The 16,108-nt window shown below is 42.4% G+C and overlaps 1 protein-coding gene across 2 annotated transcripts in view; it reads right to left on the bottom strand.

The window, feature by feature from the left end:
- LOC121880386 (BMP-binding endothelial regulator protein-like) overlaps window positions 1–16,108 on the bottom strand; it is a 133,534-nt gene that overhangs the window by 41,365 nt on the left and 76,061 nt on the right. For both annotated transcript variants that reach the window (XM_042387545.1, XM_042387544.1), the window contains exon 3: window positions 7,414–7,505. In XM_042387545.1, coding sequence (XP_042243479.1) covers window positions 7,414–7,505 — 92 coding nt within the window. The remainder of the gene's footprint in view (window positions 1–7,413; window positions 7,506–16,108) is intronic.

Below are 16,108 nucleotides of genomic sequence, written 5' to 3'. Positions count from 1 at the left end.
TATCCACACACACACACACACACACACACACATATGTATTCTACTCAGGGGCAAGAGACGACCATGTGGCTCTGATCACGTAGACTCACTCGCCACTCAAGCGATGAAGACGACCATCTTGCTTCATATATATATGTGTGTGTGTGTGTATATATGTATATATTTCGCAAGAGATCCTCGCTTAAATAATAAGGACGAGAAAAAAGTTACAAGCAGGCGCGATTAATACGTATTTGGCGCAAGAAATAAACTGACGCAGGATTTACAATACAGTACACAACAAGAACAACGAATGAACGATGACTGCAAGAATAACACAAATTACGCAAGAAATAAGCAACTGACGCACGACATATACACAGAATGAGTGATGACTGAAGAAAGACACAAATTACGCAAGAAATAAGCAACTGATGCAGGATATATACAACAAGAACAAAGAATGAACGATGTTTGCAAGAAAGACACAAATTACGCAAGAAATAAACAACTGACGCAGGATATATACAAAGAACGAGTGATGACTGCAAGAAAGACACAAATTACGCAAGAAATAAGCAACTGACATACGGCATATATACATGGAATGAATGATAACTGGAAGAAAGACACAAATTACGCAAGAAATAAGCAACTGACGTAGGATATCTAACAACAAGAACAAAGAATGAATGATGACTGCAAGAAAGACGCAATTAACATGAGAAAATCTGGCCCGACTCTTAGGTTCTGGGACTCTGTTACCTAAATCGATATACTTGAGGGTAGTGTTGTCTTGTCCACGTCTGGGGTCCCTAAGGTAGCCAGACAGTAAGTTTACTGAGTTGACAGTTTCGGCAACACGACGTTTAAAAAAAGAAAAAAAATATTTGTTATAATTATTTGTGTGTGTGTGTGTGTGTGTGTGTTTTGAGGGGGATACCTATGAACTCTCTCTCTCTCTCTCTCTCTCTCTCTCTCTCTCTCTTCCCTGCTCCCCAGAGGGATGATTCAGAAACGGATACAATGCAGGTGTACGTATGAGAGAGAGAGAGACAAACAGATAAACAAAAAGAAAGAGAACGAGATATAGACCAACAAAGATAAAGAATTAGACAGACAAAGAAGGAGAGAGAGAGAGAGAGAGAGAGAGAGAGAGAGAGAGAGAGAGAAACATATTTTATACCTTTGTTTACACTCTCTCAAGGTACAACGAGCGTAAAACATATTATCATTAATACACCATTTTATTTTCTAATCTTGTTTAACCTTAATTTGTAAAGATTATTATTTCCTACGTTTATTTTTATCAAGGAGGAAAAAACAAACAAACAACGTAAACAATGAGCTGATAAAAAACAATAAAAACAAATTGGAAAAGATCCGAATAATATGGGGGTTTTCCTTGTTTTTGGTGGGGGGTGGGGGTTAAAGTTAAATTGTTTTTCTGGTTTTTGTTTACAAAGGGATAATTTTAGCTGATAGTGTTTATAAAATCATTAATTATGGGCTGTTTTGTTTATAGAGGGTTAAATTTAGCGACTTTTCTTCGTTAAGGGGGGGGATTTTATTTTTGGATTCAATTCGTTTATTAAAGATGAACGTTGATAAATCTATATAATAAAAAAAAAGTCGAATTGATAAACACACAACAGCACTTGAGAAGGTTTTGTGTCGAGTAATGTGCAACACAGGACTCTGCACCAGACAAGTTTAATCGATCATTGTGAATCATACCTTATGGAGAACACCTGTCTCCCCCCTCCCCCTTTCTACCTCCCGTCTCCCGCCACCTTACTCTCCTCCTCCCCTCCCTTCCACTCCCCTCCTCTTCCCCTTCCTTCCACTCCTCCTCCTCCCCTTCCCTCTTCCCCTCTTCTAGTATCGTCACGACAAACTCCTCCCCGTCATATATCCACCCCCCCTCTTTCCCTCCCCTTCCCCTCTCTCCTCCTTACCCCACGATAGACCCTCCCATTCGCCCCTCTCAATCTTATACCCTTTTACCCCCTCTCCCCTCTCATTTCCCTCACGGTGTCCAAGAAACGTCACAATACCCTCTCCTCCTCCTCTCCCCTCCCTTCCCCGTCTCACCTCGGAACAATAACAAAGGCACAGCAGCAGGTGAGTCACTTATATCCCCCACTACCTGTGTACTTCCCATGACTCACCTGCGTTAATTAGTGCTCACCTGGACCTGTAGTCTCTGAGATTCCTAAGTTAATTTCCTTCTCGTTAACGTGTGAGAAAAGATTGATTAAGTAATTTCCTTCCCTGTAACTAGATAGAACGAATTTGTATGTTAATTTGATTCCTTTTAACAGAGGATAAGAGGTTACGTTTGTTAATTTCATTCCATTTAACTGCAGATTAATTATGAGTATGTTAATTTTTTCCATGTTATAGATAAATGATTTCTATGTTAGTTTTCTTTCCCTTTAACTGCACACACATCATGACTACATACTGTATAACTAATTTAAGAGACCACACTCAATAATGACAAAAGAGAGAGAGAGAGAGAGAGAGGGGGGGGGGAATATTTCCAGGTTATGGGGCAATTAACTTTCAAATTTAACTCTTGAACTTAATTTCATTTCGTTCTGATTAAGTTAAATTTACCTGATTTTTTTGGAAACATTAATTAGTTAAGTTAATATTTTTTTCGATTAAGTTAACCAGTCTGTGACCAATTTGCTTAGAGGGATTTTTTGGTGTGGATTAAATAACATAATAACGTGAAAGTGTATAAAAAAAATAGTCAGTTAATGGTGTGAATACCTGACTCGTTAACAGTGAGTCAGGTTAGGTGACCTAACCTAACCTAACCTAACCAAACCACCCGTATATAATAAGGTAATGCGCCTCACTTCCAAGAAAAGCCTTAGCACGTCACAGCCTTGCTAACAAAGCCGCCATATATATAAATGTTTACCTCACTTAGACAGGGTAAAAATGGCCGCCACATGATTTTCACTTCCGCACGAGAAGAAAAAAAATCTGACACCATTTTTTTTACCTGGTTACCCCGCAGGTAAGGTAGGTAGGTAGGTAGGTAGTTTAGTTGGTTGGTTGGTTGATAGGTAGGTAGGTAGTTTAGTTGGTTGATAGGTAGGTAGTTTAGTTGGTAGGTGCTGTAGGTAGGGACGTAGACAGACAGATAGATAGGATTCAGTCGTGATCCGGGTCATCGAGGAGATCAACCCAACTTACTGTTAATGAAAAGCTGACAGAATTTTGATAAGGTCAATAAGAACAGTTTGGCTGGACTAGCGAGACAACGTGACGACTGGAGAGAGAGAGAGAGAGAGAGAATAGATATAATAATAATAATACGTGTTATTATTATTATTATCATTATTATTATTATTATTATTATTATTATTATTATTATTATTATTAGCATCATCATCATCATCAAGTCAACAGCCTGTCATGGACCAAGGCTTACGACACTACTAAATTGAATTCTCTTAGACGAACAAACATAGCAGAAAAAACAATATATATATATATATATATATATATATATATATATATATATATATATATATATATATATATATATATATATATATATAAGAATAATACACCCAGCTGGGCTCGTGTCACATGATCACTAGGCCACAACACTCATCAGGGAGTATCACTACACCCACTAACACCCAGCGAGAGGGAGGGGAAGGGTGTGTGAGGAGTTACATATCTACACCCGGTAGTTGGGGGTAACTTGGGGTGTACCAGATGGGTGAGTGTCGTCAGCCTGAAACTCAGAGAACGTAAACAAAGTCGATATATCTTTCATGAGCAGCCACTCCCCAAGGTGTGTGTGTGTGGAGGGCAAGTGTCAATTCCCTTCAACCTTCCCTCCCTCCCGCCATGCCTTTTCTCCCTCCATTAACGGCACTATCCCATTGGAGCACCGTCACTAGTGGAGTTCCCCAGGCTCAGTACTTGGACAATTATTATTTATTATATACATGAATGACATAGATATCGGCGAAGACAACAACATAAGTAAATTTGCTGATGACACTAAAATAAAGCGTGTAATTAAATCTGACGAGGACTCCGCAAAACTACAGGAAGATCTAAAAAAAAAATTCGAATGGTCTGAAAAAATGGCAGATGAAATTCAATGTGGACAAATGTAAAGTACTCAGTATAGATGTAAACAGGGAAACCAGATACCAGATGAACAACGATGTTATTGAGAAATCCGACTGCGAGAAAGATATAGGAGTAATGATAAGTAGGAATCTTAAGCCAAGTAAACAAATGTGTATTTGCTCGAAACAAGGCTAATAAAGTACTTGGGTTCATACAAAGGAGTGTTAGTTACAAGACTAGCAAGGTCATCCTAAAACTATATCTTGCGCTTGTGAGACCTCACTTGGATTACGCAGTTCAATTCTGGTCACCGTATTACAGAATGGATATAGAATCCCTGGAAAGAATTTAGAGGAGAATGACAAGACTAATCCCGGGCATTAGGAATCTTGAGTACAGAGACAGGTTAAAGCATCTTAATCTGCACTCCCTCGAGAGACGTAAAGTGAGGGGCGATATGATCGAGGTGTATAAATGGAAGTCAGAGCTAAACAAAGGGGACATTACAAAGGCACTCAAACTATCCAACCAGGAGCGAACTCGTAACAATGGTTTTAAATTAGATAAATTTAGATTTAGGCGCGAAATAGGTAAACATTGTTTTGGAAATAGAGTAGTGGACAAGTGGAACAAGTTACTAAATATCATCATTAACTCGAACACGCTGGATAGCTTCAAACATAGGTTGGGTGGATAAATGAGCGATAGGAGTTGGGTGTAAACGGGACTGCCCAGTATGGATGGGTCAATGGGCCCGCTGCAGTTCCCTCCATTCTTATGTTCTTATGTTCATCCATCTCTTCACCTCCACCATTCCCCAGGGTGTGTCTGGGTCATGGAAAATGAGTGTTACCTTCCCCATCCTCCCACCCTTCCTCCCTCTCCCTCTCACTTAAAATCCGGCTTAAAAGGTCCTTAAACTCTCTTTATCCCCCTTTTCTTCCCCTCTCTTTCACCTAAAACCCCTTTCCTTTTCCCTCTCTTCTTCCTTCTGTTCACCATCCTTTCTTTCCTCAGTCTTCTGAGCCTCTCTTCCTTTCTTCCCTCTCCCCACGCTCCTCTCTCTCTCTCCACCAAATCCTTTCTCTAGCTCCTCCCTCCAGCTCCTCCCCTGCCCTCTCCTCTCTAACTCCTCCCTCCAGCTCCTCCTCCCCTAACTACCCCTCCCTTCAGCCCCCCTCTAACTCCCTCCTTTCATCCCCCTCCTCTAACCTCCTTCAACCCCCCTCGAAGCTCCTCTTCAAGCTCCCCCGCCGTGTCCACACTACGTACTTGTTTTTCCAGGACTTGGGACTGGCGAGTCACGTGAGTCACCTATCAATTCACTGACTCATTCTGCTGCAGTGACCACACCTTATGACTAACACGGCGCATCGATCACCTGCATCTGTACTGTGACGGGGGGGAGGAGGGAAGGGGAGGAATGATGGGCGGTGGTGATGTAGAGAGAGGGGGGGGGTGGGAGGAGGGAAGGAAGGAAGGAGGGAGGGAAGGAGGGTCAGAAACGATGGGCGTGAAGGTGATGTAGAAGGAGAGAGGGATAATGGGTGGGGTGATGATGGAGTGGGAAAGAGAAAAGGAGGGTTGATGGGTTAGATGGTGAGAGAACGGGAGTGAGTGAGTGAGAGTGTAAGGTTGAAGAGAGGGAGGAAGGGCTGCTGGGAAGGTTGTGTGTGTGTGTATGAGAGAGAGAAAGAGAAAGAGAGAGAGAGTAAAAACCCGCTCATTAAAAAAAAATAGTAAAACATAATTGTGCCCATTTAAGTCCGTGTTCGTCAGTGGCCTCACAGACTATACTTGTTGTCAGCTAGCTACACGAACCTCGCCGTCATGAGAGAGACAGTTATCATCTTCTCCTGGGAATAAATCACCTTCTTGTTTTCAGATAACAGCAATACCACTAACAAAGCAGTACTAACAGGTATATTGTGTCGTGGATGGCCCTTGAGGTGGAGAAAGAGAGAGACTGGTGTACGCTCTGTGTGTGTGTTGAAAGACAAGGGAATCTGATGGCCAAATGCGATTGAAGAGCTGAAAATGTATTAATGTTTTTGTGGTGAATCGGATCGAGGCGCTTGAATATTGTTGACGTTCTTATAATAAAGTCGGATCGAGGCGCTTGAATATTGTTGACGTTCTTTTGGTTAGTCCCTAAAGCTCTATCACTAGGGATAGTCTTTGCTTCTCTTACAATTTTGTGATAGTTCTCTAGGTAGTCCTTGGCAGTCCTGGACAATAGGGAAATACCACCCTAAACCACACGCACACACACACACACACAAATAAACATACATACATACACACATACATACATAAACAAACTCACACACACACACACACCAACTATAAACTAGAAGAAATAACAAAGAGAAGCAAACGTACGAGCGATAAACAATAATAATAATAAAGATGCAAGGAGCAACAAGACAAGGGTTAATAAATTGCGAGGTATCAGGTAGGGGTGGACGCTGCTGCCGCTACGCCCAAGAGTAAATATGCCAGCCTTAGGGGGGTCTGTCTTGTTTATGAAGCTTCTCACCCACTCTGGCAACACTCCATGGTATAATATGCCCTCAGAGTTGTGTGTGTATTCTTATTCCTGAGCTGAGAGTTAATATACTATTTTATTTAGTAATTTAATTATCATGTTATGGCTTAGAATTTTTTGTATATGTTGATGCCAAGGTTCATAATTGTATTGATTTTTTTGGGGTCAAGGTTCATAGTTTTGTGAAGTTGTTATGTTAGAGTTCAGAATTTTGTGTATGTGTCACGTCAAGGGTTAGAATTTAGTGTAATTGTCACGTCAAAGTCTCAGAATTTAGTGTAATTGTCACGTCAAGGCTCAGAATTTATTGTAATTGTCACGTCAAGGGCTCAGAATTTAGTGTAATTGTCACGTCAAGGCTCAGAATTTAGTGTAATTGTAACGTCAAGGGTCAGAATTTAATGTTAATGTCCAACTGGAATTCTGTATTTTCTATAACATCATATTAATAATTGAGAATTTCTTCCCTTGTGCCTTAGTTTTCTTTTTCCCTCCTATTTTTTTCTGTATCCTCTCCCCCGCCCTCCACCTTTTTTTTCTCACTTCTCTTCCTCCCTCCCGCTCTTATCAAGGCCCTTCCTCTCTCCTTCCTCCTCCATGTCTTCCTTCCTTCACCAACTATCTTCCTCTGCCTCCTCCTTGTCTTCCTCGTCAACTCTCCCTACCTGATCAACAGTCACAGGACCTACTACCTCTTTCTCTACTCTTTCAATTTCTACAGTTCCATCACTTCTTTCATCCCATTTTCTCTACAATAAAAAGGCTGTAAGACTTACTTGACAGGAACAGGAGATACAAGAGTTGTCCTTCCCAACCTCGTGAGGCAGTTCGACGGCTTCTCCCTCCTCGTGGCACTCTATCTCCGCACCTGAAGAAGAAAACACAATATTTTAGCTCTGAAAGGATTATATACTAACGAACGAGGGAAAACATTAAGACAATAGTTAGGTTAGGTTAGGTTAGGTTAAGTCAGTGTTAGAAAGGTTAAGTTAAATTAGGACATAAGCTGGGGGAGAGGGGGAGCGAATCTTCTGATGATCCAATGTTTATATTACATCGTCAGCAGGTGAGGAAGTGACAATAGTAAATTGGTTGATTACCTGAAGGAGAAACAGGTGAGAGTTAGTTAACATGACCACACACACACACACACACACACATCACTAATATCATAATGTTTTTTAGTTTAACAAATTTATTGACAAAGCTTGGAGTACAGTTTGCCTATTCTGAGTAATTCAGTCAGGTCCTGACACTGAGGGTGGTATCACTTCTCACTGCCACGCAGGACAGAGGTTCATACACAAAGAAATACATCATATTCATTAACAGTATATATATATATATATATATATATATATATATATATATATATATATATATATATATATATATATATATATATATATACATACATACACACACACACACACACATACACATACCTACACATACACACACATACCTACACATAGATGAGATTCATGTGGGTGATGTCACTGTTCACTGCCATGCAGGACAGAGGTTCGTACACAAAGAAATACATCATATTCATTGACAGTATATATACAGTAGGTCAGATTCATGTGGATAATGTCACTGTTCACTGCCATGCAGGACAGAGGTTTGTACACAAAGAAATGCATTATAATCATTAGCAGTATATATAGGTCAGAGTCATGTGGGTGATGTCACTGTTCGCTGCCATGCAGGACAGTGGTTCATATACATTGGACGTCATATTCTAATTGAAGACTAATCAGTGTGGGCGAGCAAACTTGGGATAAACAGCAAGAATGTCCCCAAGCACCCCCGATTCAATATAGTAATTACAAAGTTCATGATACAATAAGTCAGGTGGCCTGAAGTTTTTGACAAGGTCTCATTTAATAATATAGTGTTCAAGTGTATGTTTTAAAGGTTTATCACAAAGTTTACATGCTGAGTGTTCCGGTATGGGTACAGCGTTACTAACTTGCCAGATGTGTCTGTATCCTAGCCTAATTCTGGCCACGACTACATCACATTGTCTGGTTCTGTCCTTATGCTGGCCATGCCGGTACCTCTCGTCACAAAATTTGTCATATTTACTAATGGACTCACTAAATACTCTCGTGTGCTATTGAAAAAAAAAGCCATTGATCATTTATAATTATATACAAAGAAGAAAAAAAGAGTTGTGAGCGGTACAATTTTAATCTATTTTTCTATACTTTTTTTTTTTAACATGGCGCTGTATAGATGAAAAGAGTTACTGTTTTGTGATGAAAGTCGAGTGTTTTAGGTTCATATGGTAATTGGCATGAGAAACAAAGGGTTTTATTCTGGGCTAATCTGTTTTGTTATGTGGGGAACAAACGCTGACTTTGGAGGATAAAATACAGGTGTTTAAGGGAAATTTGCTGATGTGTGGGGGAAAACGATGACCTTGGGGGGATAAAATAAAGATATTTAGGGAAAAATTCGTTGATGTGTGGGGGAAAAACGGTGACTTTGGGGGGATAAAATACAGGTGTTTAGGGAAAAATCGCTGATGTGTGGGGGAAATGGTGATTTTTGAGAAGATGTTTAGGGAATGTGAGAATTTTGTGAGTGAAGGAGATATTTGTGAGTGAGTGAGAGCAATGGGAGTGAGTGAGAGCAATAGGAGTGAGGGAGAGTATTGAGAGTGAGGGAGAGTACTGGAGAGGGAGAGGGAGAAGAGGAGGGAGTACTGTGAGGAGGAGAGTACTGTGAGCAGGGAGAGTATTGAGAGTGAGGGAGAGTACTGTGAGAGGGAGAGTGAGAGAGTACTGTGAGGAGGGAGAGTACTGTGGGTGAGGGAGAGTACTGTGAGTGAGGGAGAGTACTGTGAGTGAGGGACAGTACTGTGAGAGTGTAAGAAGGTGCAAGCCAATATCTTAAACAGGAAAAAAGGAAGGGTGATTTGTCAGGAGTGGTTCACTTTCCTCTTATTCTTCATAAAAAGGAAGAGGAGAAGGAATAGCAGGAGGAGGAGAAGAAGAAGAAGAAGAGGTGAGTCTAAAATAATTGTATTCGTTGTGTTCGTTAACCGTAAATAATTTTAATGTGTGTGTGTGTGTGTGTGTGTGTGTGTGTGTGTGTGTGTGTTCTCTTTGTGCATGATATAAATAAATATGACGAAATCCACTATGACAGCTGGACGAGAGATCATTATATACGATGTTTCAATGTCACTATTAAACAAAAACCCAAGACAATGACATATAAAATTAAGGTATACCGTATGTGTGTGACGTAAGCGTGTAATATTGGCTCCGTGTGGCTTATAGAAGACTAAGGTATGCGCGGTTTGAGTTGGAGAATGTTGGCCGCGCGATGAACTGGTCGGTCCTGTGTGGCGATGGACTGGTGTGGCTGTCACTCCCATAATTGCCACTCTAACCCTGCCACGGTTTAACTGCCTGCCACTATCTCAGGATGTCCTCACGAGTGGCTGTCACTGTACTCTGCCGCGGTCAACAGTCTGCCATTATCTTGGGATGTCCTCCATACTGGTACACAAAGGCGTACTACTTAGTAACAGTTGGTGGGCTTCGCGGCGGACACTTGACTCCTCTGACGCGGCCGCCCGAACCCCTCCACCACTAGTTTTTGTTTATTTTAACTTTCAAACATTTTTCCTCATTATTGATGGTGATGTGAACTGTGTTTGTGTGTCTCCTCGCTGGTGACTTTCCCTGATGTGACAACAGAGGCATAAGCAAGCAGAGATAGTGTGTGGTATCCATTTAACGCCTTCGGCCGTGACGGAATGTAATAATTCCGGGTTGCAAGGTCGACTTGGTAAGTTCTTGGGTTACACAAAGAATTACAGACATTCACAGTTACACGTCTTGGAAGACATTTAAAACTTGAGTTTACACCAAGTTGTCACAATGAACAGATAAACATAGAAGCTGAGAGAGGTGATGTAACGTACAAATTCTCTCCATTGTAATACGTTAAGTGGCGAATTGTTTGTCAGTGTTTACAAACAAGACGGTGACACTCCACACACTGACCCACAACCAGAAATAACTTACGCAAAAGACGATAAAATATAAAGAGAAGAGAAGTAGGCTGATGATGGTGATTTATTAGAACCTCCAAAATAATTTAATTTGGTTTGGTATTTGATATAAGGAAGTTAATGTATGAAGCGCAATGAAGTACTCCTTCCTTGCCACCAGCTGCTATAACAAACATCTTATTATGAAATCTCTGACACTTGGGTCTTCTTTATATTCATATATCAAATTTAATATATTAAAAAATATATAAAGACTGCCCTGAAAAAATATAAAAGTGCATTAAAAATATCTGAAACGGTTAAGGAACAGGAAAAGTCTTACTAAGTGGCGTAATAGTAGAGAAGTTTTCCTTGTTTGCTTTGATGCTGCTCAACTTTATTATTTATTTATTTTCTTGTTTCTTATTTCACTACGCTGTAATTGTTCTTCCTTATGTATTAATGTTTTATGTGTCACCGTTCATCTGTTTTTTTTTACTCCTCTCTTGTTCCTTTATCCTCTCCTTCTCCCTTTCTCCTATCCAGTCTCTACATTACTCTCAACTTCCTTCTCCTTCCCTTACTTCTACCCATCCTCTCCCTTTCCCTTCTTTCCTTCCCTTCTAATCCTTCGTTCCCTCCTCTTCCTCGTCGTTTCTTCGAACCCTTATTTATCCCCCTCCTTCTTCTCCAGCTTATCTTTCTTTTCTCCTCCTCCTCTTCCTCCTTCTCTTGCTCCTTCCCCCTACCCCTCCTCCTCGTGCCGTAGCTCCAACAGGTGATACCAGATCCAGCCACCACCACTATCACGCCTCATCACACAGGACCTCGCCCCTCTCACACCTCACCCAAGCCAATTAACCTGACCAAGGAAGGTGTGGAGGGAACAGGGGAGGGGGGAGAGACAGAGAGAGGAAGGTAGACAGGGGTTACAGGAAGCATGGAGGGGTGGGACAGGGGGTAGTGGGGAGGGGGGAAGTTGTGGTTTGAAGAATTGAAAGAATATATGGGACTGGTAGGGAGATTTGACTGGTGAATTGAGCAGATGGTGGCTAGTGGTGGTAGTAGTGGCAATGGTGGTGTTAGTAGTGGTGGTACTGGTGGTGGTGGTGGAAGTGGAGGTGGTGGTGGTGGTACTGGAGGGGGCGGTGGTAGAGGTGCTGGTGGCAGTAGTCGTAGTAGTGGTAAATGTGTTGCAGGGTGGTAGTTGTGGTGGATATGGTGGTAGTAGTGATAATAGTGGTGTTAGTAGTCGTAGTAGTAGTAGTTGCATTATTATTAATCCTTTTTTTATACGTGGCCTCCAGCCTCCCCCAATAGCCACACCTTCGCCGCCATTTTATTACCTTAAAATTAAATATCCTAATACATAAGTAGCTATCCTAGCTGTGTTGAGTTAGTTGAGCCGCAGATCTATGCAGCATTCAGTGACTGTTGCCTCATAGTCAATATCTGCAACTGTTGTCGGCTTTGGGGCCGATGCTCTTGTTCCCCTGAGGCAGAGCAAAGCTAACCTAAGGAGAGAGAAGGACAGTCGATAATCTCATCCAGGCTATAACATAACTTCTGGGCTGCTGCTTCTGTTCGGATAGCACCTCCGCGAGTCTGGCGTAGACACATCTTGCACTTGGTCCCATCCCACCAGAGGTTGTGAACACTAGAGGAGTGATGCTGCCTTGATTAACGTTCTGAATTCTCTCCCCGTACGCCCTTATCTTGTCGTTCTCGTTCCTCCTGTGTGCAGCATCGAGAGCTAAGTTATGGTGACATGCGGCCAGGGGATCAAAAATCCTGATGTCGAAGAAGGCTCGCTGTCCCGCGTCCAGAATCCTCGAGCACTGACGTCAACACGGGCTTCGTTGGAAGTGTTTGAAGTCCTATGTTGGAAACACTCACCGTCCAATGGAAGGAGAGTCGGTTCTACCCTGACATCATGGCAAATTTCCTTCAACATATTTGCTGTGAGATCCCTTACCTCGTCATGCCTCATGCATATGAAGCCCCCTTTCTTGCACACCATGGCGTTATCGACGTCATAGGAAGAGCCACACACGCATTGGGAGGGCAAACCTTCTACTGGCCTACCGTACCTTAGAGCATTGGCATCTGTAAATTCTTGTTTATTGAGACTGAAACCATTTGCCCTTATCGGTAATGTAGTTTACCAGTTCGAGGCGCCCACCTCCTGCGCTATAGCTACTTTTTTTTTTCAAATTCTCTGGTACTTACAGCAACAGTTGCTGTAACTTATCACTTTGGCCGTGCTGTCGTTCTGTCGTAATGGATCTTCGAATCTTTTTTACTTCACTAGTATCCACTTCCCCTGTTGCGTTCTGAGCTATTATGTGGTCCGTGAGGGCTGCCGTGAGCTTAACTGAGTTTTGATGTTCGGTGGCAGCGATCTCCTCTGGATTGGTCAATCCCATTCCTCCCAGTCTCGATGGTAGTACAAGGAGTGATCTTTCTGCTGGGGTTAAGTGAGGGTGTATCACTAATTTGGGAATGAAATTGACGCTGATAGCTTCTTCCAGAGGGTGGAGGAGGGGTCCGATATCAGGGATAGTGCACATCAGGTAGTTCCAGGGATGCTTGACTCCATGGGTGAATGCAGCAATCGCCGCATGTGGCTCTGTGTTAGCAATCTCAGACAGAGCTTGGATTTCCCTAACCCACTCATTCACCTTATTATTAATACTACTACTTTTTTTTTTTTAAATTGGCCTCCAGCCTCCCCCAATACCCACACCTTCGCCACCATTTAATTACCTTAATATTAAATATCCTAATACATAAGTAGCTATCCTATCTACTACTACTACTACTACTAATAATAATAATATTATTATTATTATTTTTATTATTATTATTATTATTAGTAGTAGTAGTAGTAGTAGTAGTAGTAGTAGTAGTAGTAGTAGTAGTAGTTTCTTATGTATTAGGATATTTAATATTAAGGTAAATAAATGGTGGCGAAGGTGTGGCTATTGGGGGAGGCTGTAGTAGTAGTAGTAGTAGTAGTTATGTTACAGCCTGGATGAGATGTCGACTGTCTTTCTCTCCTTCGGTCGGCTTTGCTCTGCCTCAGGGGAACGAGAGCTTCTGCCCCAACTCAGACAACTGCTGCAGATATTGACTATGAGGCTACTGTCACTGAATGCCGCATAGAACTGCGGCTCAACTAATTCAACACAGATAGGATAGCTACATATGTATTAGGATATTTAATATTAAGGTAATTAAATGGTGGCGAAGGTGTGGCTATTGGGGGAGGCTGGAGGCCACGTAAAAAAAAAAAGTAGAAGTAGTTGTATTAGTAGTAGTAAAAAAATGTAGTAGTAGTAGTAGTAGTAGCAGCAACAGCAGTAGTAGTAGTAGCAGCAGTATTATTATTATTATTTTTATTATTAGTAGTAGTAGTAATAGTAGTTGTTGTGGTAGTAGCGGTAAAGGGATCGGTGGGTACAGTACAACAATGCAATACACAAGTCATGGTTTCCTGTGACTAAAACGATCCAGATGATGAGAACATTCCACTGAGAGAGACAAAGAGAGAAAGATAGAGAGGGAGACAAAGAGAGAAATATAGAGAGGGAGTCAAAGAGAGAAAGATGGAGAGGGAGACAAAGAGAGAAAGATGGAGAGGGAGACAAAGAGAGAGAGGGATCTGAAGGAGTTGGAGAGAGAGACGGATACATAAGTGTTCGTGTAAGAGTGGCAAGATGCAGCCGGATACATCTGTGTTGACATTACTGGTGATGTATCTGTTAGATCTTTACTTTTTTGTTGTTGTCCTCTCTCTCTCTCTCTCTCTCTCTCTCTCTCTCTCTCTCTCTCTCTCTCTCTCTCTCTACCACAAAAAGTATGTAATTGTCATTGCTTAAAAAAAAGACAGACAGACAGACAGACAGATAGATAAGCAGACAAACAAAGAAACAGAAACACAAGCAGAAAGACAAACACAGAGATGGATAGACAAACAGACACATATCTCAGAAGACAGACAGACAGACAGACAGACAGACACAGACTCCATCAGACAGACAGACAGAGGCTGAACAAAAATAAGAAAATACCCTCTGACCTCGACCAAGAGTGCAGGTGGTGAGGGGTGAGAGAAAAGGGGGAGGGGGATGGGGCAGGTGGTGAGGGAAAGGAATTGAGGGGTGAGAGAAAAGGGAGGATGGGCAGATGGTGAGGGAAGGTTGGTGAGAAAGGGAGGGATGGGAGGAGAGAAGGGGAGAAAGGAGGGATGGGTGGAAGAGGGGTTTGAATGGTGAGGATGAAAGAGGTTGAAGGAGAGCTGGGAGGATGAGAGGGGTGAGGGTTGAGGGGAGGGGAGGTGAGGGGTGAGGTTGAGGGGAGGAGAGGTGAGGGGGTGAGGCTGAGGAGGAGGTGGGGGTGAGGTTGAGAGGTTGAGGGGAGGGAGGTGAGGTTGGGGGAGAGGTGAGGTTGAGGAAAAGATTAGGAGAGAGGATTAAGGGGGGTTGAGAAGGCAGAGAGGGTAGAAACTAAGGTCACGTATAGAGGGTAGAATGAGGGGAAAACGCCCATAAGGCCAGATGGTTATGTCGAGTCGCCTGGTGTGTGTGTGTGTGTGTGTGTGTGTGTGTGTGTGTGTGTGTGTGTGTGTTGTGATGGGTACCGAGACGTTGCTTAGTGACGAGGGGAGGGAGGGGGAAGATGGGTGGAAAAAACAGAGGATGAGATAGGGAGAGAGGAAAGGGAAAGAGGAGAAGAAAAGGAGGAGGAAAAGATAGGGAGGGAGAACAGAGGAGGAAGAGGGAGGAAGGGAATGGGAGAGGTAGGGACAGAATGAAGGATGGAGAGAGGAAGGGAGGAGAAAGGAAGGGAAGGAGAGAGACTGGAAAGAGAGAGAGAGAGAGAGAAAGTAGGGAAGAATGAGATATAAAATGGGTTTGTGTGTTTATTGTTATTACTATTTACTTATCATTTACCTTTAAAGGAAGTGTTAATGACACACACACACACACACACACACACACACACACACACACACACAAACATTCTCTCCCTTTCTTTCTTCACTACCTTCCCTCCTTCCAACCAACCTACCTATTCTCCCTCCTTTCTTCACACTCTCTTTTCTCTCTCCCTCCTTCCCCTCCCTCCCCTTTCCTCTTCCTCTCTCTTTTCTCCCTCCTCTCTCTTCCTCTTCCTGTGCCTCTTCCCCTACCCCTATCATTTTTTCTCTCTACTCTTCCCCTTCCTCTTACCCTCCCTTCCTCTCTCTCCCTCTCCCACCCCTCCCCTCTCAGAAAAATCTTTATGCTAAAAGAAACACGACTTCCGGCTATCGACAAGGGCCAGCCCTATAAATACCGCCAGACTCCGAGACGTGGAACACGGCATTGTTGTGTACAGGAGTTTGCACTATAAACAGCGGCCGTCAAGGGAATGGTCAGAAGCGCGTATTGTTAAGACAGTGGCCTTGTGTGAGC

This window comes from Homarus americanus, unplaced genomic scaffold (assembly GCF_018991925.1).
Source record: "Homarus americanus isolate GMGI-L3 unplaced genomic scaffold, GMGI_Hamer_2.0 scaffold2759, whole genome shotgun sequence".
In the NCBI taxonomy this organism is placed as follows: Eukaryota; Metazoa; Arthropoda; class Malacostraca; order Decapoda; family Nephropidae; genus Homarus; species Homarus americanus.
This window is presented reverse-complemented; position numbering and strand designations above follow the sequence as displayed.